Below are 23,873 nucleotides of genomic sequence, written 5' to 3'. Positions count from 1 at the left end.
TTTTGAGCTTTGTTTAAAAAACAAGCAAGCAAAAAAAAAACCTGAGACAGATGTGAAAAATCAGATTTAAGAAAAACCCCAGCCTGACTTTCCAACTAAGGTGCTAGGTAGCAAACTACTCTCGTACCTGAGGTAAGGACATGGGAAGCCATAAGCAAGTTTCAAAGTGAAACAAATTGTGATTGGGAGCCAGTTTCATGTGTCTCTAAAGTACTTGTGATTTCCCAGAAGCTTCCTTCATAATCACCATAAGACCTTTCAGTTTTGCTTATTCACTAGTATTGTAACATATGATCATATATTTAGTGATGGACCATGCAGGTCATCTGGTACAGTCCCATCATTTTACAGATGAGGAAGTTCGGGGGCTCAGAGAGTGGGAGTGCAGCACCCGAGGTCACCCAGGAAGTACTAGGCAGGGTAAGGATTTCAACTCAGGTCCCTTGAGTTGGCTGAATGACTAGACCCAGCACACTTTCCACTGTACCATGCTGTATTCCCTTCAGGAAACAACATGATTGGATATGTTTAAAATAAAACAATTGCTCCAGAATAGGTAACATTTTCTACTATTTCACCTATGTGATAGATTAATTCTTGTAGATATAGTATGTGGTGTAATGGATATAATTCTGGGCTTTGGATTAGGAAGACTTAGCATAGATACTGCCTCTGATGATGACTCTGTGACCAGGAGATGTAATCTGCTTCAGAGAAGAGAACCTTTTGAGTATAGACCTTTCTGGACAATTCTAGAATGTAACCATAGTTCCATAACTCTGGATTTCATAGAAACAATGCTTACACTTACAAATGAGCTTTTTGAACATAGCCACAGTATAAATTGGGGACCACCCATATTTTAATTCTTTGGTATTATTTATACACAATGTTTGATAACTAGCAGTTAATAAGGATACATATTTAATCCCAATGCCCCATTCCCTAACATAAGGGATCAGTAGGTATGAACTGTGCTTGATTTGACTTATATGTGATGAAAACTTATTACTTCCAGAAATTTTCACTGGGCTTCTTTAAAACAGGTGGTCAAGTAACATTTGCTTCCCTTTCAAGCAGAAGTTTGAATAGATGTAACTTCAGTAAGATTGGGAGCTTTATCAGTTGAAGGGTTTCTAATAACACATTCCATTGCTGTAGAATTTGAGCTTGTTCATGATAATCTTGAAGGATTTGCAAACAAATCTGGGAAAAAAACCAAACCTCATCTGACTTGCCTCTAGTGGCAAAGTATGTAAATACTTTAATATGTGCAAAAATGATTAGTCTTCATAAAGTATTTCTTGCTTTCTTGAATGCAAATGTCAAACCATTTTTATTAGTTGTGGAAAAATACATTTTTTTTTGGACATCTGTGATTTCATTGGTAGAAGTAATTCCCTGTGAGGAAATTCCCTCCACCGATGCAGATTTGTCCCTTCTAAAATTAAAATTTTGGAGAGCTTCCTCAGGCACTGAAAGATTCAGTGACTTGCCTAGGGTCACACAACCAGCATGTCCAAGGAAGGACATGCGTTTTAGACCATGAAGCTGCTTGGCTCTCTGTACACCTAGGTTGCTTCCATTTAGGGAACATATTTGAATACAAACACATATAAATTCCTTCCTTTGATTTTCATAGTTCAGGGAGAGGGGGGAAAACAGTGTGACAGTGGGCAATTGTCCATTTGGAGTGGGCGGAGGCTTATTCCCAGCTTTTCACTCCTGAAAGAAAAACACTCCAGTCCTTAAATGAAAACTTAAATATTGAATAAAGCACAGAGAATTCAAACTTAGATAGCTAGGAGACTAGCAGAAAAATTGTTTCCTTGTCATAATTGTTGACCATCTTTTTTGGTTGGAAAGGTGTTGAAACAGTTATTGTTCCTGATAGAGAATGCTGCTGCTCTCCAGTATCAGTTAGACGTATCCATTGATTTGGTGATGTCCTGTGATTTGGTATTTATTTGGTTTTACTTAGATGTTCCCTGTACATGGGAGAGTGGAGGTCCCATAGTTACTATCAGCAAGAAACTAAATTTAGTTTAATATAGATTAGGCTAGAGAAGTAAAGAATCAGAGGGGAATGTGATAGCTCTGTATTCAGCTATTTGAGGGATGGTCCCATGGAAGACTTGAATTGCACTTGTTTTGCTTAGATCCAATAGGCAGAACTAGGATCAATGGGTGGAAGCTACAAAGAGGCCAAATTAGCCTTGATATCAGGAATAATATCCTAACAATTATGGAATGAGAGGTGGTAGGTTCCTCTTCCTTAGAGGTCTTCAAGCAGAGTTTGGATGCTTACATGCGACATAGGCCGTAGAGAGGCTTCTTTTCAGGTATAGTTAGACTAGATAGCTACTGAAGTCATTTTCAACTTTCAAATTCAATGTGATTCTGTGACTCTCCTGTATCTTCATGTATACTCATAATTTTTGTCTCAGGGAAGGGGTGGTTCATGTGCAGTTTAGTTTCTTGTGTCTGAGTCTCCATGGTATGTTCACATGAATCTTAGGAATTAAATATTTTATTTCTATAATATAAGCCACAGTCCTACCTAGATATTAATATTCAGTTTTTAACACACCCCGGGGCTAGAGTTTTGTTCTTCAGCATCCTCATCATCTGCATTTGGTTGTTCCCTTGAGAGAACTTACGATGAATTTCAAGGACTTGGTATATTTTAACAATTGCCTTGTGATTATTATGCATGCCCTATGTTATATAGGATTTTTCAGCAGGAACAATTATCACTTTTTGCTTTCTATCTCCCTAACTTACTTCATTACTACAAATATGAAAAGCCTTGTAGATTCCAGTATGTGTCCTAAAAAAAAAAAAGATGCTTGCCCATTGGACCTGGACAGTTTAATTATGGTAGAGTTGAAAATCAATGGGAAATGCCACTCAATGCGTTCTAAGAAAGGTCAAAAGCATCTTGTTGGAAATTTGTACTTCATCATATGCAGAGATCAGAAGATCCTATGCATTGCAGAAGGAAAAATAGTCTCATATTCCAATTACATAACCATTAAGGGATTTTTCCTTTTTTGGAGAACATTAAGGAGTAAAATTGTTTCTCTATCCAGTAGTAGCATTAGTTAGAAACATTAATATTGGATTTAAACTTTGGTGGGCACTTTATATTCTTTGACTTGACTTTTTTTCATGAATTCAAAGAATTTATACGGTAGAGGTCATAGCAGATAGATGAGCAGTATTTAAATTTGTTTGTGGGCAGCATGCTTTGATTTCAAAGGTATACCTGTCTTTATGAAAAAGTTGCTAACTTGTTTCCCACAGTTGTTACTCCAATGTGATTATTTGTGTTACATGGTGATGATGATGATAGAAATTATAAGGATATCTTTTTAAATAGTGGCATTAATCATCCTTATAATGAGAAAAATGTTCCAGGATCCTAGAAAAGCTAATATTCTCATCTTGTTATTTAGTCTTTTCTTCATTCCAGTGTTTCAAAAGGTGTCTTAATAACTCCTTTTTACATATAAAGGTTTAAGGAATTGCTTCTGCTAAAACCAAATCAAAGTAAACCAGAAAACCCCTGTATGTCCCCTGACCTTGTACATACTACTCAGCAAGCTATTTGCAGTTATCTTCTCTTGTAGACTTTTAGGCCATGTTTGACTTTCACTGGAATGAGAATAGGATAAAGACAGCAAAGGCCCAGAGAACAAGCTACCTCAGTATCCTTTCCTTCCTGTCAATGGTGTATGACTACTGTTGGCCTTCCACTCTACTCTTGTGGGTTTCCTGACTCTAACTGGCCTGGTGCCATTCCTTCAGTTGTGTATGACTTTGGGATAGTTAAAGTAACTTCTCTGGGCCTTAGTTTCTTCATTTATAAAGTAGAGAATGGACTAGATGACCCTTGAGAGCCCTTCTGGTTTTAAATCTGTGATCTTGTGTTCCTTTAGTATTCCTAGTTGCTGACTCTTTGCAAAGACTTTGCAACAACAATTGCAAATGCCTGACAATATCTGTGTCTTCTTATAGTTTTTATATGAATCATGAAAAACAGATTCTTCTTATTATATATTATAATATTATACAGTGGGTTCTGATACTTCGTGTAACAGTCCCTCTGGCAAGGCTTGGACTGGCTGTCTTGCAAAGAGGCCAAAGTCAATAAAAACCCTGAGGTTATATTCCTTTTCAGCTCTAGAAGAGAGAAAGCTATGGCTTGGTAATAACTGGAGAGTAGAGTTTTCCACCATAATGACAGTCTCTCTCTCTCTCTCTCTCTCTCTCTCCCCCTCTCTTTAATCTCTATATTCTCTCTTGATTTCTATTGATCATCATGGGAGCTTTGATCAGTTCCATTTCCACTATAGACCAGTTTGCCCATGGTTCCACACTCCCATGGGCTTATCACTATTTGATGCTGGACTTCACGTGGACACTCGATCAACTTAGTCCACTACAGCTTAGAATCTGAATTCAAGTGATCCTTCACACTTTCCTTCTATCTATCACCCTGGTATCAGGGATTACATACATATATCACTATGCCTAGCAGATAATCATAATATTTAGAGTTGAAAGGACTCAAGAGATCATCTTGGCTGGCCCTCTCATTTATAGATTAACACACAGAAGCCATAGAGGTTAAGTGAAATAGTAAATAGCAGAACTAGGAAATTCAAACTCACGAGTTTTTTATTGGTCCCTAGGACTTTTTCTCCTATAGCCCACTGCTTCTTAGGTAGGGCAGCTAGGTGGTGCAATGCATAGAGCACCGGGCCTGGAGTCAGGAAGACCTGAATTCACATCTGGCCTCAGATACTCACTAGCCCTGTGAACCTGGGCAAGTCACTTAACAACTGTTTGCTTCAATTTCCTCATCTCTAAAATGGTGATAATAATGGCACCTACGTCCCAGGGTTGTGAGGATCAAATGAGATAATAATTGTAAAGTATTTAGCACATAGTAAGCACTATATAAATGTTAGCTTAGTTAAATTCAGTTTTATAATATTTTGTGTTTTGAGACATTCATAGGTCATTTAGATAGGGACTTCCAGCAAGAAATTTGGAATTTGGGAGATTGGAGCACTCCTCCCTCTCTCTATATTTGGCCCCTTAGAGTGCTCCTTTACTTCCTCTGTCACTTATAAGTGAACAGCTCCCATATCACAATACCTAGCCCTTGCTTTTCATGAGCCGCAGCCTAAAGATACATCTTCCTGCCAGACATTTCTAGTTAAATATTCTGCCTTCTCCTAACCCTCATACTTTTCCCCAAACTGACTCCCATCCTACATTTCCTATTTTTGTTAATTATAGTACTGTCAATTGAATCTTTAGGTTGGAAATTTCAAAGTCATCTTTGACTATTCCTTTTTCTTGTCAATCTCTATAGACAGTCAGCAAACAGGTCTTCATTTAGAACTGCAGTTTACCTCTCTACAGCTTCTGTTCATCATCCTAGTTCTTCCAGGGCCAGATAAAACAAGACTAATTCCTCTTCTGCATGACAGTCCTTCAGATATTTGAAGACAGCTCTCCTGAAGCAGGGTAGTGTGATGGGAAGAATGACTTTGGAATCAGAGAACCAGGGGACAGTACTATGTAATCTTGGCAAGTCTCTATATCTCTTGCCTCAAGTTCTTTATCTATAAAATGTGGGGTAAGCTGGGGAGGGAGTTGTAGATTATCTCCATTTTCATTTCCAGTTCTAAGACTTAATATTCCCCACCTCCATTCCCACCTTCTCGCCAAGATTTCTTTTCTCCAAGCTAAACTTTCCCAATTCCTTCTTGTCCTTATATAGCATTGTTTTGGTCCCCTTGTTGTTTGGGCATTCTCATTTGGCCGCATTCCAGCATGTCAATGTCCTTTCTAAACTGTGTCACCCATAACTGAACACTCTAAGGCAAAATATAATGACACTATAACCTCTCTCTTTCTGGACAGAATGCTTCTATTAATACAGCTGATGATCACATTGCTTTATTGAGTCACTGTTGATTCATATTGAGCTCTTATTCCCAGAAAATCCTCAGGTATTTTTCCTGTGAACTATATAATAATAGTTATCATTAATATAATGCTTTTAGGTTTGCAAAGCACTTTATAAACATCTCATTTGATACAATAACCCTGGAAAGTAGGTGCTATTATTATTTCTCATTTCATAGGTGAGGAAACTGAAGCAGAGAGAGGTTATATGATCTGTCTAGGGTTACACAGCTAGTAAGCAAATGAGTTCAAATCCTCAGGTCTTTTTTGCCTCGAAGTCCAGTGCTCTTTCCATTGTACCACCTACTCCCCCTCCCCTGCACATATATATTTATGTAGGTATGTGTCATGTTCACATTTCTCCCATCCTATAGAATTTCAGAATTAGGAGAGACCCAAGAGGCCATCTAGTCCAGTCGGAGCAACAGTACCCCGTTATAACGTAGTTACTCAAGTTACTCTCCAGCCTTTGGCTGAGGTCCTCTAATGAGGGAGACCCCACTACATCCTAATGTATACCATCCTACTTTTGGATAGCTCTGATTAAAAGGGTGTTTTTTCTTTATGTCAAGCCTAAATCTATTTTTTCCAACCTCTACTTATATTTCCTATTATATTTTATATATTATATATTTTATGTATTATATATTTCCTATTATATTTTATATATTTTAAAATATATTTTATATGTATATATATATTTCCTTTCTCCCTTTTGGGGTCAAGCAGAGCAAATTTAATTCCTCTTCCACATGACAGCTACCATGTCTTCCAAAATGTTCTCTCACTCAGGTTAAATATCCCTAGTTATTTCAGGTGAAACATATGGCATGACCTTAAGGTCCTTCATTGTCTTGGTTGCCTTCCTCTTGATGCTCTGCAATTTAAAATGGAGCTTCCAGAACTGAACACAGTTTTCTATATGTAGTCCCACCAAAGGAGAGTGCAGGGATACTTTCCCTTTCCTTATCTGGGATGCTGTGTCTTCCCCTTCATCTCCATCTAATAAATTTCCTAGCTCTCTTCTAAGCCCTATGGTACTCTTTTGTTCTTTTCTCACCCCAATCCCTCCAACTAGCACAGTGTCTGGAATGCAGGAGGTGTTTAATAAGCGTTTCAAATGAATGGATGTTACTGCAGCCTAAGATTATAGTTACTTTTTTGGCTGCCAGGTCACATGTTTTAGTCATTGAGCTTTAAGTCCACTGAGAACTCCAGATCTTTTTCAGATTCTTCATTATTTACTCTTACTTTCATCTTCTTTACACATTTTAAACTTTTAATTTGGTTGATAAACTCTATTGCATCTACATTGCTCTCTTTAAACAACTTCCTTTTTTTCTTCCTCATAAGAAACTTTTTTTTTTAACTGTCTGCTCTATTTTGTATTTTTCAGAGCTTCTCATCCCTCTTGGATTGACTTCCTCTGTGGGACTTTAGACCATAGAGCCCATCTGTCTTTTCTTTGAAACCTTTGAAATCTACTCTCCCAAAATAGAGGGTATGTGAAAGTCCATGTCCTGTTTTTTTCTCCTTTTTTGATCTCAGATTCTAAGAGGTTATCACTTCCCACCTGCTCCACTCCCTCACCCCCATACTTCCAAGGTTCTGATCATTTCTACTTCACTGTCTAGTTTCTCCTTGTTGGTGAGGATCATATTCAGAACAGTAGCTCCTCTTATTGCTTCCTCCATCAACTGGAAGATAAAATGATCATAAATAATAATAGCTAACATTTATGTAGTGCTACTATCTATATCAGGCAGATTTATGCCTGAAATAAAGAAAAAAAACTTTTCATTTGAGTTATTCAAAAGTGGAATGGGGGCCTTGGGAAACAGTGCATTCTTTCTCATAAAGATTGGATCATCACTTGGATATGTTGTAAAAGTGTTGTCGCTCTGGATGGCCTAGTTGGCCTGTTAGGTTCCTTTTAATTGGTATTCTATGAAAAAAAAAAATCTGTTGCACATGGGAGAGATATTAATAGGCACTACTTCACATTAAAAGAAAAAGAAAAACCTTGAAGATTTTCAGAAACTACAGGCTCAATATAAATCAATATTAACTCAAAAAAACTAATATGATCTTAGGCTAGAGTAATAGAAGCATATTATCCAGAAGGTATACTTTATCCCTGGCCTGGAGCCTGTTGAAACTGCAGTTCAGCAATCTCAAACCTGTTCAGACACCATCTTCTTGCCTAGCTATTTACTTATCAAATCTGCCTTCCTCTTCTTCTCATTTGCCTTCTATTGGTAGCAATGTTGTAAACACTATCTATGCCCTGAAGGGCAAATCTTGCCCAAGATTTCATAATCCTTAGTAATTCTTTCTAGATTCCTTCTTCAGGTATATTGTTTTGCCCTTGTGAATGGCATGTACTTAAGTATAGGACTTTATACATATCCTTAATAAATTTTATCTTAATTTTGGTCCTGCAGGACCATTTTTCCAGCCAAATATAGCAGTCATGACAATTGGTCCTTTATTCCCTCAGGCTGCATGGGGTGTCTGCTAATAATGTCATGAACATTTCGCAAGCTTTAGTCAAAAAGTCAAGAGCACCTATTCATAGGCAGCAGAAGGAGCTAGACAATGGAATCAAGAACTGCAACAAGAAAATTGAAAGCTTAAAGAGTCAAATCAGAGGGTCTGAAAGAGGCAGTTACTGTGTCAGTAGAGATAAGGAAAAGGAGGAAGTTGGTCATTCAAATTGGATTTTAAAAAATTAGATCAATTAAGTGGGCACAGAGGCAAAAATAAGTACATTCTTCCTTTGAAATGGTCTTCATAGCCACTCCCTATTACCATTATCACTATGCTAATTTCAAGGCTTTATCACAGAAACAAAGAATCCAAAATTTAGCAGGGACCTCAGAGGTCTTGTAGTTCAACCCATACTTGAACAAGAATCCCCATTATATCAATAATCAGTCAATCAATAAATATTTATTAAGTGTCTACTGTGTACCAGGTACTATGCCAAGCACTAGGAATAAAAAAAGGCAAAAATTAGTCTCTGCCCTCAGAGAGTTTACAATCTAATCGGAGAGATAACATGCAAACCAATATATACAAGCAAGCTATATGCAGGATTAATAGGAAATAAATAACAGAGAGAAGTCATTAGAATTAAGAAGGGTTGGGGAAAGCTTCCAGTAAAAAAAGGATTTTTAGTTGAGACTTAAAGGAAGTTAGGAAGCTAACATTCCTGATAGGTAGCCATCGGCCTCTGCTTGAATACTTCGAATGAGGAGGGACCTATCATCTTTTGAAGTATTTCATTTCACATCTGGAGATTTCTAATGGTTTAGGCTTAATGGAAGGGGAAACTAACTTTGCTCTATATTAGAGCTCTTTAAATATTTGAAGATAGCTATCATGTCTCCCTCAGTCTTCTCTTCTACAGAATAAATGTCCTTAGATCCTTCAGCTTTCATATAACATGGACTCGATGCCTGGATTATCCTCTTCTGGAAACAATACAGCTTATTTCTGTGAAAAGAAACACTATAAAATGTAGGAGTAAATGATTCGTTCCTTATTATTATAATGTGTGGTGTTGTTGTTCAGTTGTTTTAATCATGTTTGACTCTTCGTGACTCCATTTGGAATTTTTTGGGCAAAAATACTAGAGTGGTTTAACATTTCCTTTTTCAGCTTATTTTACAGATGAGAAATTGAGACAAACAGGGTTTAGTGACTTGCCCAAGGTCACACAGCTAGTAAGTGTCTGAGGCCGGATTTGAACTCAGGTCCTCCCTACTCAAAGCCTAGTGCTCTATTCCCTGTGCCACTATACACACACATGTATATGTACGTGTATATGTATATACACACACATATATATGAGACTGTATATCTATAATATATACTGTATATCATATATACAGAGAGAGATAGAGAGAGAGCCAATATTATATATAATAGGGATTTCATAGAGTCCTTTCCAGTAAGAACAGGGGTGAAAAAAAATGATATCCATTGCTACCACTTCTATTTGACCCAGTGCTAGAAATGCTAATTTTATTAAGGTGATATGGTGGTGTACTTGGAGAACCCTAGAGAGTCAAATAAAATTAATTAAAACAATAATTTTAGCAAAATTGCAGGGTACAAGATAAATCCACAAAACATAAGCATTTCTATACAATATCAATAAAACCTATCAGGAAAAGAGAGAAAAAGAAATTCCATCTAAAATAACTACAAGATGTATAAAATGTTTGGGATTCTGCTTACCAAAATATACCTAAGAACTACATGGATTCAACTATAAAACATTGTTTATGGAAATAAAGACAGACCTAAATAATTGGAGAAATTCTTGTCCTTAAATTCTGCCACTCTCAATGTCCATATGTGTGTGTGTGGGTGTGTGGGTGTATGTATGTATATATATATATTTTTTTTGATAAATCAAGTGATATATTGGTGCATATCATAACTAAGTGTTAATATTCACTATAAGATCTGGGTATGAACCATTGCAATGGACAGAGAACAACTTGAAACAAAACTTACCTACCTTTCTCTCTCTTTCTCCTTCCTGAATGGTGATAATCCTTTTATTTTCTTACATTCTCTGCACTCAGGAGAGACATAAATGAATGGTAAGTCCTAAGGGATTGCCTTTCACAAGAGAACTTCAATGTAACAGCAAATAAAGGATAGCATTGTAATTGTGGAATTTTCGGCATCATTAAGTCAAGTGGATGATGCATTTGGGTGCAGTAGGGTCCTCCTGGCACTTCTGAAAGAAATCCATAGAAATGTCTATCTACCTGAAAGACTTGCACAATATTATATGTGGTGTAGTTGTTTCTTTAACATCACTTTATTTCTTTGGGAATGGGAAAAATGGAAGGTAAAGGATGTAATTCATTCACTGAATCAAGCCCTAACTTCCATGTGCTTTATTAAATAACCCCTGTGAGTTGCTGGGGTCAAAAATTTCATTAACCTGTGGCCAACCTAGTATTGAACCTCTCTAAACTTAACTAGGCTAATCCCTGTTTATCAGACCTGTGAGTCACCGTACTTGAAGTCTTTCCAGCTTATACCTGACTGGGATACCTTTAGAGAACCTCAGGGCCATTGCCATGCCATAATGAGGCATGAAGGAAGAATGTCCTACTATAAAGGTAACACAGTACAGTGGAAAAGCCCTAATCTTAGAGTCATAGGATTAAACCCAAGTTTAAATCCAAGTTCTGCCACTTATTACCTGTGTGACTTTGAGCAAATTATTTAACCTTTTTTGGCCTCAATTTCCTCATCTATAAAATGAGAGTGATTGACCTCTAAGGTATCTTCTAGTTTTATTATTCTCTAACAGGAACTTGCAGGTCTTATTTAGAAATCAATCATTTGCCCAAGTTTATTAAGTCAATGATAGAACCAAAAGAAAAGCTTTTGTAGTCACTTGTTTACATTTACATCTGTTTACATGAAAATAAATCTCCCAAATTGACATTTTACTTGTCTTGGTTTGGACAAATGGTTAACAGCTAAAAACTTTTTCATTTTTATTTTATTTTATATTTTATTATATTTATATTAATATATTATATTTATATTTCTTTTTACCTATCTTAAATGAAGAATTTTTAATGCCTTTTTTAGATCTGTATCAGCAACATTCTACTCAGTTGAATTGACACAAAATATCTATTAATACTGAGGGGCGAAAACAGAACATAACAGAAGAAAAACAATTTGGTCATTTATGAATAGCTAGTTCAGCTGTAAGGGAGACAGTACATAGTATAGTGGAAAGAATGCTGGAATTAGAGCCATAGAAACTGGATCAGATCCTGGATCTGTATGTATGACTTCAAGTAAGGTCATACAAGTAAAACGTAGATCACTTCTGTACTTGAGCACTCAATTTCCTCACCTGCAAATAAAGATGTTGGACTAGATGACCTTTAAGGTTATTTATAACTCTAAATCTTTGATCCTTTAATTTCAAAATTTTCTTAAGATATCAGAACTAATATGTTGCTTTCTTTAAAAATATTTTGGCCCCATCTCTTTTCTCTTATAGTTTAATTTTATCATAGCACTGACCTAGAAGACAGGAGAGTTGAGTTTTAGTTCCAGTTCTGCCACTAAATCGCCGTATTATCTACATCCTCCGGCAAGTCACTGAACCACTTAGGACATCACTTTCCTCACCTATAAAATGAGGAAATTAGATTATATGATTCTTGAGGTTCCTTATGGCTCTAACATTCCTTCATTATATTACTAGAACACTACAGGATATAGCCTCAATTACAATTTTGAGACTCACCAAAAATAGCACATTTGCTACCTGTGATTGTATTTTGAAATAGTAATAGTTGCTAGCAGCTAGACTAAAGTACATCGGGTTAAGTTTGCAAAGCAGCAATAAGAAATTTATTCAAACGTATCTTAGGCTTTACTTTAAAATGTTTATTGATGCCTTTCATTTTTCTATCATATTCATTTTCAAATATATCCCTTCCCTTGCCCTGACATTGTGAGCCCTTCCTTCTAATAGATTAAGAAAAAAAAAAAAAGAAGAAAATCAGCTAAGCAAAGCCAACACATCTATTGCATTTAACAGTATATACACTATTCCACTTCCATAGTGCTGTATCTCTGGAGTGAAGGAGAAAAGGTACCTTGTCTCATTTCTTCTCTGGGTCCAAGCTTGTTCATTGTAATTACACAGTGTTCCATTTCCTTTTGGTGTTTTACCATTTATATTGTAATCATTCTGTATATTGTTTCCCTGATTGTGCTTATGTCACTGTCCAGCTTTCATATAAATCTTCACATATTTCTTTGAATTCCTCATATTTGTCATTTCTAATGACATAGGAATATCTCATTATATTTATGTAGCACAGTTTACTTAGAGCTTATCTACTTTGTTTCCAGTTTTCTGCTACCACAACATATTGCTATGAATGTTTTGGTGCATATGAAACATTTCTTTTTGTTTTTGACCTCACTGGGGCATATGCCTAGCAATAAGATCTCCAGGTCAAAGGACATAGGCATTTTGTCAGTCTTAGCAAAATTCCAAATTTTCTTCCAGACTGTCTGGACCAGTTCATAGTTTCAGCAACGGTGTATTCGTAAGCCTGTCTTTTCCACAGCCCCTCTGACATTTACTATTTCCATCTTTCATCATTTTTGAGAATCCCCTGGGTGTTAGGCAAAACTTGAGCATTATTTTGATTTGAGTTTCTTTTAGTATAAGAGATGTGGAACAATATTATAGAGATACTAATAACTTGCAGTTCTTTTAAGAACTATTTGTTCATATCTTCTGCTCACTTATACATTGGGATATGCTTCTTACTCTTATATGTTTGTGTTAATTTCCTATATATCTTGGATATCAGACTTTTTTTAATTTTTTTTTTATTTTTAACATGTGTTTTTAAAACTTTGGGTTACAAATTTCTCCCTTCTTCCCCTCCCCACACACCCTCATTGAAAAGGCAAGCATCTCAATACAGGTTATAGATGTGTAGTCATGCAAAACACTTTCATAGTAGTCCTGTTGCGAAAAACTAAGTATATTTCCCTTCATCCTATCCTACCCCCCATTTATTCTATTCTCTCTTTTGACCCTGTCCCTCCTCAGAAGTGTTTGCTTTTGATTATCCCCTCCCTCAAACTGCCCTCCCCTCTATCAAACCCCTGCTCTCTCACCCTCTTCCCCCCTTATTTTCCTGTAGAGTAAGATAGATTTCCATACCCCACTGTGTATGTTATTCCCTCCTTAAGCCAAATCCTATAAGAATAAGATTCACTCATTCCCTCTCACCTTCCCCCATTTCCCCTCTACTGTAAAAGCCTTTTCTTGTCTGTTTCATGTTAGATATTTTACCTCATTCTACTTCTCCCTTTCTCCTTCTCCCAGTATAATCTTCTCCCACCCCTTAATTTTATTTTCCAGATATCACCCCTTCATCTTCAACTCACCCTGTGCCCTCTATCTATCTGTCTATACAAACATATAATTTTTTCCTTCCCACTACTGCCTAATACTGACAAAGGACTCATGAGTTACAAATATCATCTTTCCCTGCAGGAAAGTAAACAGTTCAACCTTAATAAGTCTCTTATGATTTCTCTTTCCTGTTTACCTCTTCCATGTTTCACTTGAGTCTTGTATTTGAAGGTCAGATTTTCTATTCAGCTCTGGTCTTTTCCACAGGAATGCTTGAAAGTCATCCATTTCATTGAATGACCATTTTTTACCCTGAAGGATTATACTCAATTTTGCTGGGTAAGTGATTCTAGGTTGTAGTCCTAATTCCTTTGCCCTCCAGAATATCATACTCCATGCCCTCTGGACCCTTAATGTAGAAGCTGCTAAATCTTGTGTTATCCTGATTGTGTTTCCACAGTACTTGAATGGTTTCCTTCTGGCTGCTTGCAATATCTTCTCCTTGACCTGAGAACTCTGGAATTTGGCTACAACATTCCTAGGAGTTTTCCTTTGGGGAGCTCTTTCAGGAGGTGATCGGTAGACTCTTAATTTCTATTTTGCCCTCTGGTTCTAAAATATCAGGGCAGTTTTCCTTGATCATTTCTTGAAAGATGATGTCTGGGCTCTTTTTTTGATCATGGCTTTCAGATAGTCCAATAATTTTTAAGTTCTCTCTCCTGGATCTATTTTCCAGGTCACTTGTTTATTCCAATGAGATATTTCACATTCTCTTCTATTTTTTCATTCCTTTTGATTAGTGTTACAGTGCCTTGATTTCTCAAATTGTCCCTATCTTCCAATTTCTCCATTCTAATATTTAAGGAAGTATTTTCTTCAGTAAGCTTTTGGACTTCCTTTTCCATTTGGCTGATTTTGCTTTTAAGGACATTCTTCTCCTCATTGGCTTTTTGGACGTCTTTTGCCATTTGGGTTAGGCTATGTTTTAAGGTGTTATTTTCTTCAGTATTTTTTTGGTTCTCCTTTAGCATCACTGTCAGCTTTTCCTCTACTTCTCTTACCTGCTTCTCAAAATCCTTTTTGAGCTCTTCCATGGCCTGGGACCAATTCATATTTTTCTTGGAGGCTTTGGATGTAGGAGCTTTGGCTTTGTTGTCTTCTTCTGGTTGTATGTTTTGATCTTTGTCATCAAAGTAAGATAATATAGTTTGACTCTTTTTGTGCTGCTTGCTCATGATCCCAGCCAATTACTTGAGTTATAAACTCTTTGTTAAGGTAGGAGTCTGTTTCCAGTGTGGAGAATGTACTGTCCCAAGCTTCAGGAGTTTTGTGCAGCAGTGTTCAGAGATACTTCTAGGGACCTGTAAATTTTCAGTTCTTCCAAGGTGGTATGATCAAGGGCGAGGTGTTTACTCCTTTCCTGGCCTGTGCTCTGGTTTATGAGCACTCTTTTCTGTCTTGGAACTGTGAGGCTGGTTTCCTCTCCACAGCCACTACAAGCTCCACCATGCCAGTGCTCCTCCTTGCCCCAGGACCGCCACCCAGAACTGTGACCCAGATCCAAGCATGGGCAAAGCAAGAGAATCCTGCACCAGCAGAGAGATCCCTGAAGTCCCCCTCTGATCAGCCACTGGATTCCCCCTCAGTCTGTGGGCCGGTACCTCAGGAGGCAGCCGCTGCCCCCCGCCGAGCTCGGGGACTGGAGCTGAGACCACCGGCTTCTCTCTCTCCCCACTGACACAGACTTTTCCCACTGACCTTCCAAGTTGTCTTTGGCGTTTGTGGGTTGAGGAGTCTGGAAACCGCCACAGTTGCCCGCGATTCAGTTCTCTGAGGCCTGCTCCAGGGTTGCTGCGGCCTGCGTGCCCAGGCCGAACTGCGCTTCTCTCCCCACCCGGTGTGATAAACCTTTCCCATCAACCATCCAGGCTGTCTTTGGCTGGAAATTTGTTTCACTTTGTCTTTTTATGGGTTCTGTTGCTTTAGAATTTGTTTAGAGCCATTTATATATATTTTATATATATATATTATATATATATTTGGAGGGGTTTGGGGGGGAGCTCAAGCAAGTCACTGCTTTTACTCAGCCATCTTGGCTCCGCCCCCCATATATCAGACTTTTATAAGAGATGCTTAATGCAAAGTTTTCCCCCTCTAGTTGACAGTTTCCCTTCTTGTCATTTCTGAATTGATTTTGTTTGTGTAAATGCTTTTCAATTTCATGTAATTGAAATTATCTGTTTGCTCTTTTATCATCTTCTCTATCCCTTGATTAATAAAGCCTGTAGTAGCTGTAATTGTCAAGGATACATACCTCCATCTGTTTTCTTTCTAGATGCCAGCAGATGATATGTGATAAGAGTGTTGGTGTTGGACTGAGGAAGGTCTGTCTGACTTCATGCACTTACTATCTGTGTAACTTTGAGCAAATCCTTTAATCATTCTCAGCCTTAATTTCCTCATCTGGAAACTGGGAATAATAATAGCTCCTATCTCACAAAGTTGTTGTAAGGATCAAATAGGATATCATATGTAAAACACTTTGCAAACCTTAAAATGATATATAAAGCTATCATTATCAGCAGCAGCAGCATTGTTAATGTGTTATATTTAAATCTAGTATCCATTTGGAACTAAGCTTTTTGTGTAAGGTACATTGTGTAAGATGTTGGTCTAAACCTATTTTTTGCCAGACTGTTTCATTTTTTGCCTTTTTTTAAAAAAATTGTGTCCAATGTATATTTGGTAAAGCAGTGATGAAGGAAAAGCCAGTTTTAAAAACAGGCCTTCACTTCATACATGGTATGAAAAATTTATCCTTTCTTAAGTTCCAGAGTCATATTGTCAGAAAATAGTAACTCCTGTCTTAGTTTTCAGTTGATTTTATTGAAGAGGAATTAAAAACTAGATTATTTTATAAAATCATGTATTTTAAACTGAATGATTCAGTATAAACTTACCAATATATTCAGGAAGCTTAATGAATAGATTGAAGGATCACTATACATACATAGCTGCACAATGCCTATATATTTTGTTTTCCCCAGTTTAAAAAAAAAGTACTTTTAAAAAAAATTATCTTATCAAGGCATTATGATATAGTGAGATTGTATTTTAAGTCAGGAAATAGGAATTAAAATCCCGATGCTGTTTACTGACAGAGCAAGTTATTTAATCTGCTTAAGTTTCCATTTCCTCATCTGCACAATGGGAATAATAATGCTTATTCTACTTAATCTCCACATGGTTCTTATGAGGATCAAAGGAGACAATACATGTAAAATGATATTTCAAAAAATGACTTTTTAGTATTTTGAGTTCCAAATTCTTTCTCTCTAGCTCCTCTCCTATCCATTGAGAAGGCAAGCAATATGAAATCAATTATACATGTGAAGTCACGCAAAATGTATTTCTGTATTAGCCATGTTGACAAAAAAAGAGCAAGAAAAATAAAGTAAATTTAAGAAGCATGCTTCACTCTGTCCTCAGACTTCACCTCTGGTCTTTTCATCAGGAAGATTGTCCTCTATTTCATTAAATGTCCGGTTTTCCCCCCAAAGGGTTATACTCAGTTTTGCTGGTAGGTCATTCTTGGTTGTGTTCATAGCTCCATTGCTTTTCAGAACATCATATTCAAAGCCTTCTGCTCTTTTAACATTGTAGCTGCTAAGTCTTGGGTGATCCTGACTGTTGCTCTATGGTATTTGAATAGTTTCTTTCTGGCTGCTTGAAGTATTTTCTCTTTGACATGGGAACTCTGGAATTTGACTATAATCTTCTTGGGAGTTTTCATTTTGGGATCTATTTCAAGAGGCAGATTCTTTCAGTTTCACTCTCTGGTTCTAAGATATTAGAGCAGTTTTCCTTGATAATTTCTTGAAATATGATGTCTAGGCTCTTTTTTTGCTCATGGCTTTCAGGTAGTCCAATAATTCTTAAATTTTCTCTTCTCTACCTTTTTTCCAGGTCAGTTTTTTTTCCAATGAGATATTTCACATCTTCTTCTATTTTTTTTCATGCTGTTGTCTTTGTTTTATTGTTTCTTGATGTCTCATGTAATCAGCTTTCACTTGCCCAATAGGAATTTTTGAGGAATTATTTTCTTCAGTGAACTTTTGTACCTTTTTCTGTTTGCCTAATTCTAATTTTTAAGGAGTTATTTCCATCAGTGAAGCTTTGTACTTTTATCATTTGTCCAATTATGTTTTTTTTTAAGGTGTTATTTCAGTATTTTTTAATGTCTCTTTTACCAAGGTGTCAATTGTCTTTTCATAATTTTCTTGTTAACTCTCATTTCTTTTCCTAATTTTTCCTATACTACTCTTATTTTATTTTGAAAATCACTTTTTTGTTCTTCAAGCAGTTCTTATTTGGCTTGTATCCAATTTGCACTTTTTCTTTGAAGATTTGCTTATAACTGTTTTCACTTTGTTGTCTTCTGGGTTTGTGTCATGATCTTCCCTGTCACTGTAGTAGCTTTTTATGGTCAGGTTCTTTTTTGTTTTTTAATTGTTTCCTCATTTTTTCAGCCTATTTCTTGACTTTGTACTCTATGTCAAGGTTAGACTCTATTCCCCTGGGTGGGAGGGGACTATCTCGAGATTCAGACATTTTTATTCTGCCATTTTTAGAGTTAGCCCTGGGAATTTGGAAGTTTTTGGTGCTTCTGAGGAGGTGTGATCCAGGGAGAGGTGTGGTTCTGCTCCGGTCCTTTTGCAGGGATGGCCCCTGATTCCTTGCAGTTGAGAGTGCTATTGCTCTACAGGGCATCTGTTCCCTTGTGACTGAAAGGGTTCCTCTCTGCCTGTCTCTGGGTTGAGGGCTTCTGAAGCTGTTGCTGCTCTATTGTCACGTCCTCCCAAGTCCCACAGCTAGTGTTGCTGGCATATGTACTCCAGGCTAGCCTCCGCCCTAATGTCACAGACCTCGCCTTCTGACTTCCAGGTCATCTTGGACTGGAAAAATGTCTCACTCTGACCTTTTGTTGTCTCTGACACTCAAGATTTTAATTTGAGATATTTTAAATAAATATTTTAAATTATGGTTGGAGATGCTGCTTCTATTTCATCATCTTGGCTCTGCCCTGGAAGCCCGTGTAAAGTGATGTTTTTTCTTTTTTAAGGCCTCTGTCAGAGTCAACTGTTCTCACTGTGGTCATTGTTCAACTGAACTGCTTTTTATAATTGAAAAGTAAAATTAAAATGTTTGATACTAACAGTACGGTGTATTTCAATCTTAAATAGATATGAAGGAAATTACAAGCAAATACCATCTGTCTGTTAATTGTTTTACAGATGAAAACTGGGACGATGACCAGCTGCTTGGTTTTGAACCATGCAATGAAAACCTTATCATGGGCTGCAACATTATCAATGGGAAATGTGAATGTGACACCATTCGAACCTGCAATAATCCTTTTGAGTTTCCCAGGCAGGATATGTGCCTTTCAGCCTTAAAAAGGATTGAAGGTAAGTCCTTATTTTAGCCAACCATCCACTTATAAAACTTTGCATTGTGTACTTTTTTGGGTGTTAGTATTTGCCCTTGAAAAATCAAGCATGTAAGTGCTTTCAGAGATTAATGGCTCTTATAACTACAGATAAGGAACATAATTATGAGCAAGTTCTTTGGAATACACACGTTTATATGTGTGTATGTATGTTCGTGGGTATGTTTATGTATGTGGATATAGGCATATAATGTGATTTTAATAGCATAACATTAACTCTCTAGATTTCATGAGAAAGTGTCTGTGCCAGATTAATCCTTGTACAACAAATTGATTTCACAACTGGTTGTCTAGAGATTAGCGCTTGGTGCTGACAAAAACATTTTGTTTTCTTTTGCAAAGAGACTAAATAATCTATCAATGAGGGTTTGATTACTTGGAGATAAAAGCTGGAAGTTAGGAAATCAGTGTAAGGTGAGAAGGAAAATAAGACCAAGAATTCTTGCATCCTTCATTCATGGCTTTTAGACAATTAATAGGTGAATTGGCAGTCTTGTTTGACTCATGACCACGCAATAACTTGAATTACCTAACTGAAGGATGAAGCATGGTGAACTATCTCTCACAAAGAGATTGTAGGAAAGGAAAGAGTGACACTGCTTAGGGACCACAGGCAGGAGAATAAAGCTAGAAGATCTGGGTCCTAGCCTTTGCTCTGCCACTAGCTGGCTTCATGAACTTGACCAAATCAGCCTTTTCTGCTCCTAAGTTTCCTTGTATGCAGATTGAGGGATTGGAATGAAATAACCTTTGGAGTCCTTTCTAGTTCTAAAAATGGATTGATTTCAAGATGAAAAAAGGTGACTCTAGAGGCCTTAACACACTTTGGCTTTCCAGGTCATTGGCTTCCTCAATTTCTTAGATTTTTAGCTCCTTGAAATCAGGGCCTGTCTTTTGTCTTTCTTTGTATTCCCAGCACTTAGCATGGTGCCTGATACATGGTGGGTACTTAACAAATGCTAGTGGGCTGACTGTGTGTTGTCTTCCTTCTTAGATCCTAAGCTCCTTGAGGCAGGAACATTTTTGTTATTACATATTTGTATCCCCAGTGCTTAGCACAGTACCTGGTACATAGCTGGTGCTTAATAAATGTTTATTGATTGACTGACTGACCTATATCTTTAGTCTTCCTCAGCCACCCACAGAGATGGTTGGTTATACCACCATTCACCTATAATTCTTCTAATTCCATGATCCTGAACTCTGAGGTTGTTCTTAGTTCAGAAATATCTCACTTCAAATCTGTCCTTAGATACTTCCTAATTCTGTGACCCTGGGTAAGTCACTTAACTGGGTAAGTCTGACTTAGTTTACTCAACTGTAAAATGGGGATAATAATGTCACCTGCCTCCCAGCATTGTTGTGAGATTCAAATGGGATAAAATTTGTAAAGCATTTTGCATAGTGCCAGGCACATAGTAGGTGCTAAATAAATGCTTGTTCCTGCCCTTCTTCCTCTCTCTGGTCATGATCTCATGTTGTCCATGTCTTCCTCTACTTTGCTTTTCCTAAACCTGTTATTGGTCTTCACTTTTACTTTATGTTTTCTACATTACTACCTTAAATTATTTTTAATCTTCCTATATCTATTAGTCCTGTCTTCCTACCCATTCCACAAATTCCTTATTCTTGGTAAGCATGGTGCTTATTTAGCAAATAGTAGGCACTTAATAAATGTTTGATTGACTGATCTCCTGAAGGCAGGGTATATCAAGATTCTGAATTTTAATGTGTCTGGTCCCTCCTATTCTTTTAATCTAGTTACGCCTATCCTGGCCTCATTTTATTCAAGTGTCTACACCCCCTTGTTAGTCAAAATGACAGAACTTTTTCATTGAAAGGATTTTATGCACTATGATCCATAGCTGAAAAATAATCCCCACTAGAATATACCAGACCAATGGTCATCCTGCCTCTGCTTCAAGACCTCCAGTTAGTGAGAACTCACCAATCTACTTACAGATAGGTAATTTGGACTACCTCTGTGATTTCACTGGAGTGGGAACTCCTAATGAGGAAATCTCTACCAGGTAGTGGTCAACACCTTCTCTGCAACTCATAAGAGGTGAAGTGACTTGCCTTGGATCACACAGCCAGGATATGTCAAAGGAGGAACTTGAACTCAGGCCTTCCTAGTTTTGAGGCCAGCTTTCTCTTCACTTTTCACCATTGCCTCCCCTCCACTTAGAGAACCAGTTTAAATATTACTATCTTCTACCATTGAATCACTTACCCCTTGTCCTTCTGTTGTTCATGCCTTGACAAATTAAAACTCAGTTATCCACACCCAGTATCCCTCTGGTCACCCAGGTTCTTCTCATACAAACATGACTCTTCCCTCTCCCCACTCCCTCCCCCAGATTTCCAATCACTTTGCCAAGTTTTATTGATGTGGTATCAACAACTTTTCTTGCAGGCATCTGCTTTTTTTTTGCTAATTACACAACCACTAGTTTAGTTTGGTCCTTATCATCTTAGCTGTTGAAATAATCTCTTTAATTGTTCTCCCTTCTTCTTGTCTTTCCCCTTGCCAGTTCATTTGGCAAAATAATCTTCCTAAAGCAGAAGTCTGACTTTCATCCATTACCCCACTCAAGAAGCTTCGGTACCTCCATTTTGCCTTTTAACCACTAACCACCACTGTCACTTAACTTTGCAGTATTCCAGCCCTTAGCACAGTGCCTGCCGCATAGTAGGTGCTTAATAAATGTTTATTGAATGAATGAGTAAATTTCATGTTATTCTTCCTTATGCATATTGCATTCCATCCAAACAGAATTTCCAGCTATTGGCCAAATTTTGCACGTCTAAAATTCACTTCCTTTTTACTTCTACCTCTTAGAATCATTATCTTCTTTCAGGTCCCATCTCAGATGTCACCTCCAATAGAAAACCTTCTGTATTTCCTCAGTTGTCAGTGTTCTCTACCTCCTCATTATCTTGTGTTTACTTATGTATACACATTAACCCCCTTGAGGAGAATGTAAGCTGCTTGAGGACAGGGCCTTCTTTCCCCTTTGTATCTCTAGCACCAAATGTAGCATTTTGAATATAGTAGGCCTTTAATAAATGTTTATTGATTAAAATTTTTATGTATGCTCCTATGCTATAAGCATAATTGACCATATCAATAACAAAACTAACAAAATACATATTATCTCAATAGATGCAAAGAGTTTTTTTTTTAACAAAACATGATATTTATTCCTATTAAAAACACTAGAAGGCATAGAAATAAGTGGTCCTCAAAATGATAAGTAGTATTTATCCAAAAAAGTCAGAGCAGACCAGTAGATAGAGTGTTTATGAATTATATAGAAAGAAAAAAGGGGTCAAGAAATTTCCTGTAGTCCACATAACTAAGGACAAGAGATAAGCATCTCTTTCTGTGTACTAATAGAATTTAATATAATTTTAGATTTGAAAGAGATCTTAGAGATCATTTAGTCCTCTCTTCTTATGTTCACTCGAGGAACCTGAGGCCCCAAAGAGGATCAGAAACTCATAGATTTAGAGCTGGAAGAAATCTTAGAGGTCACTGAATACAACTCTTAATTTGACAGATTAGGATACAGTGAAGTAACATGTCCATGGTTGCAAAGCTGATTAGTGACAGCGTTAGGACTTACACTTTTGTCCTCCAAATCCTAATGGAGTGCTCTTTCCATTGTGCCCTGACTTCAGGAAAGAGTAACCATAATCTGTCATTTGTAAAGTGCCTGTTACAGGCTAACTGAGCACTTTGCTTACTAAAAGAAGTGTGGATATGGTCCCAGCCATTTAAGGGTTTTCAGAATGGTTAGAGAGACAAGTCTAATATATGTGAAGAAATAAAAAAAAAATAAAACTATTTATGTGCTTAATAATATGATACAGACTATGAATGGAATCAGAGTTGAGAGAAAGGGAGAGATTAACATGCAGTATAATAGTTGAGGAAGGCTTTATGAAGGAGATGAGAATTAAATTTGAGTGAATCAAATTGGGTACATTTCAGGCATAAGGAATAACGTAAGCAAAAGCATAGAGGAGGAAAACTAGTGTGAGTTATGTGGTAAACATGATTCACATAGAAAGTGATAAGAGCTTGGACTGTGATAGAGAGTGAAAATGAAAATTATGAGATTAATAATAATAATAATAATAGCTAACATTTATATAGCACTTACTATGTGCCAGACACTGTGCTAAGCTCTTTACAATTATTATCTCATTTGCTCCTCAGAACAACTATGGGAGTTAGGTACTATTATTATCTGATTTTACAGATGATGAAACTGAGGCAAACAGAGGTTAAATGACTTGCTCAGGGTCACAGAGCTAGTAAATGTTGAGTCCAGATTTGAATTCAGGTCTTCTTGACTCTGAGCCACCTGAGAATTCCTGACAGTTATAACATGAAGAAGAGGAAATCATCCCAAGATTTCTAATTTAAGAGTG

General features: G+C 37.0%; 1 protein-coding gene across 4 annotated transcripts in view; it reads left to right on the top strand.

Annotated features, from left to right (window-relative positions):
* Positions 1-23,873, top strand: part of CRIM1 (cysteine rich transmembrane BMP regulator 1) — a 257,771-nt gene that overhangs the window by 36,680 nt on the left and 197,218 nt on the right. For all 4 annotated transcript variants that reach the window (XM_027850424.1, XM_027850425.1, XM_027850426.1 and 1 more), the window contains exon 2: positions 19,219-19,392. In XM_027850424.1, the coding sequence (XP_027706225.1) occupies positions 19,219-19,392 (174 nt within the window). The remainder of the gene's footprint in view (positions 1-19,218; positions 19,393-23,873) is intronic.

The sequence above is a fragment of the Vombatus ursinus genome, unplaced genomic scaffold (genome assembly GCF_900497805.2).
Source record: "Vombatus ursinus unplaced genomic scaffold, bare-nosed wombat genome assembly UNPS02009062.1, whole genome shotgun sequence".
Classification (NCBI taxonomy): domain Eukaryota; kingdom Metazoa; phylum Chordata; class Mammalia; order Diprotodontia; family Vombatidae; genus Vombatus; species Vombatus ursinus.
This window is presented reverse-complemented; position numbering and strand designations above follow the sequence as displayed.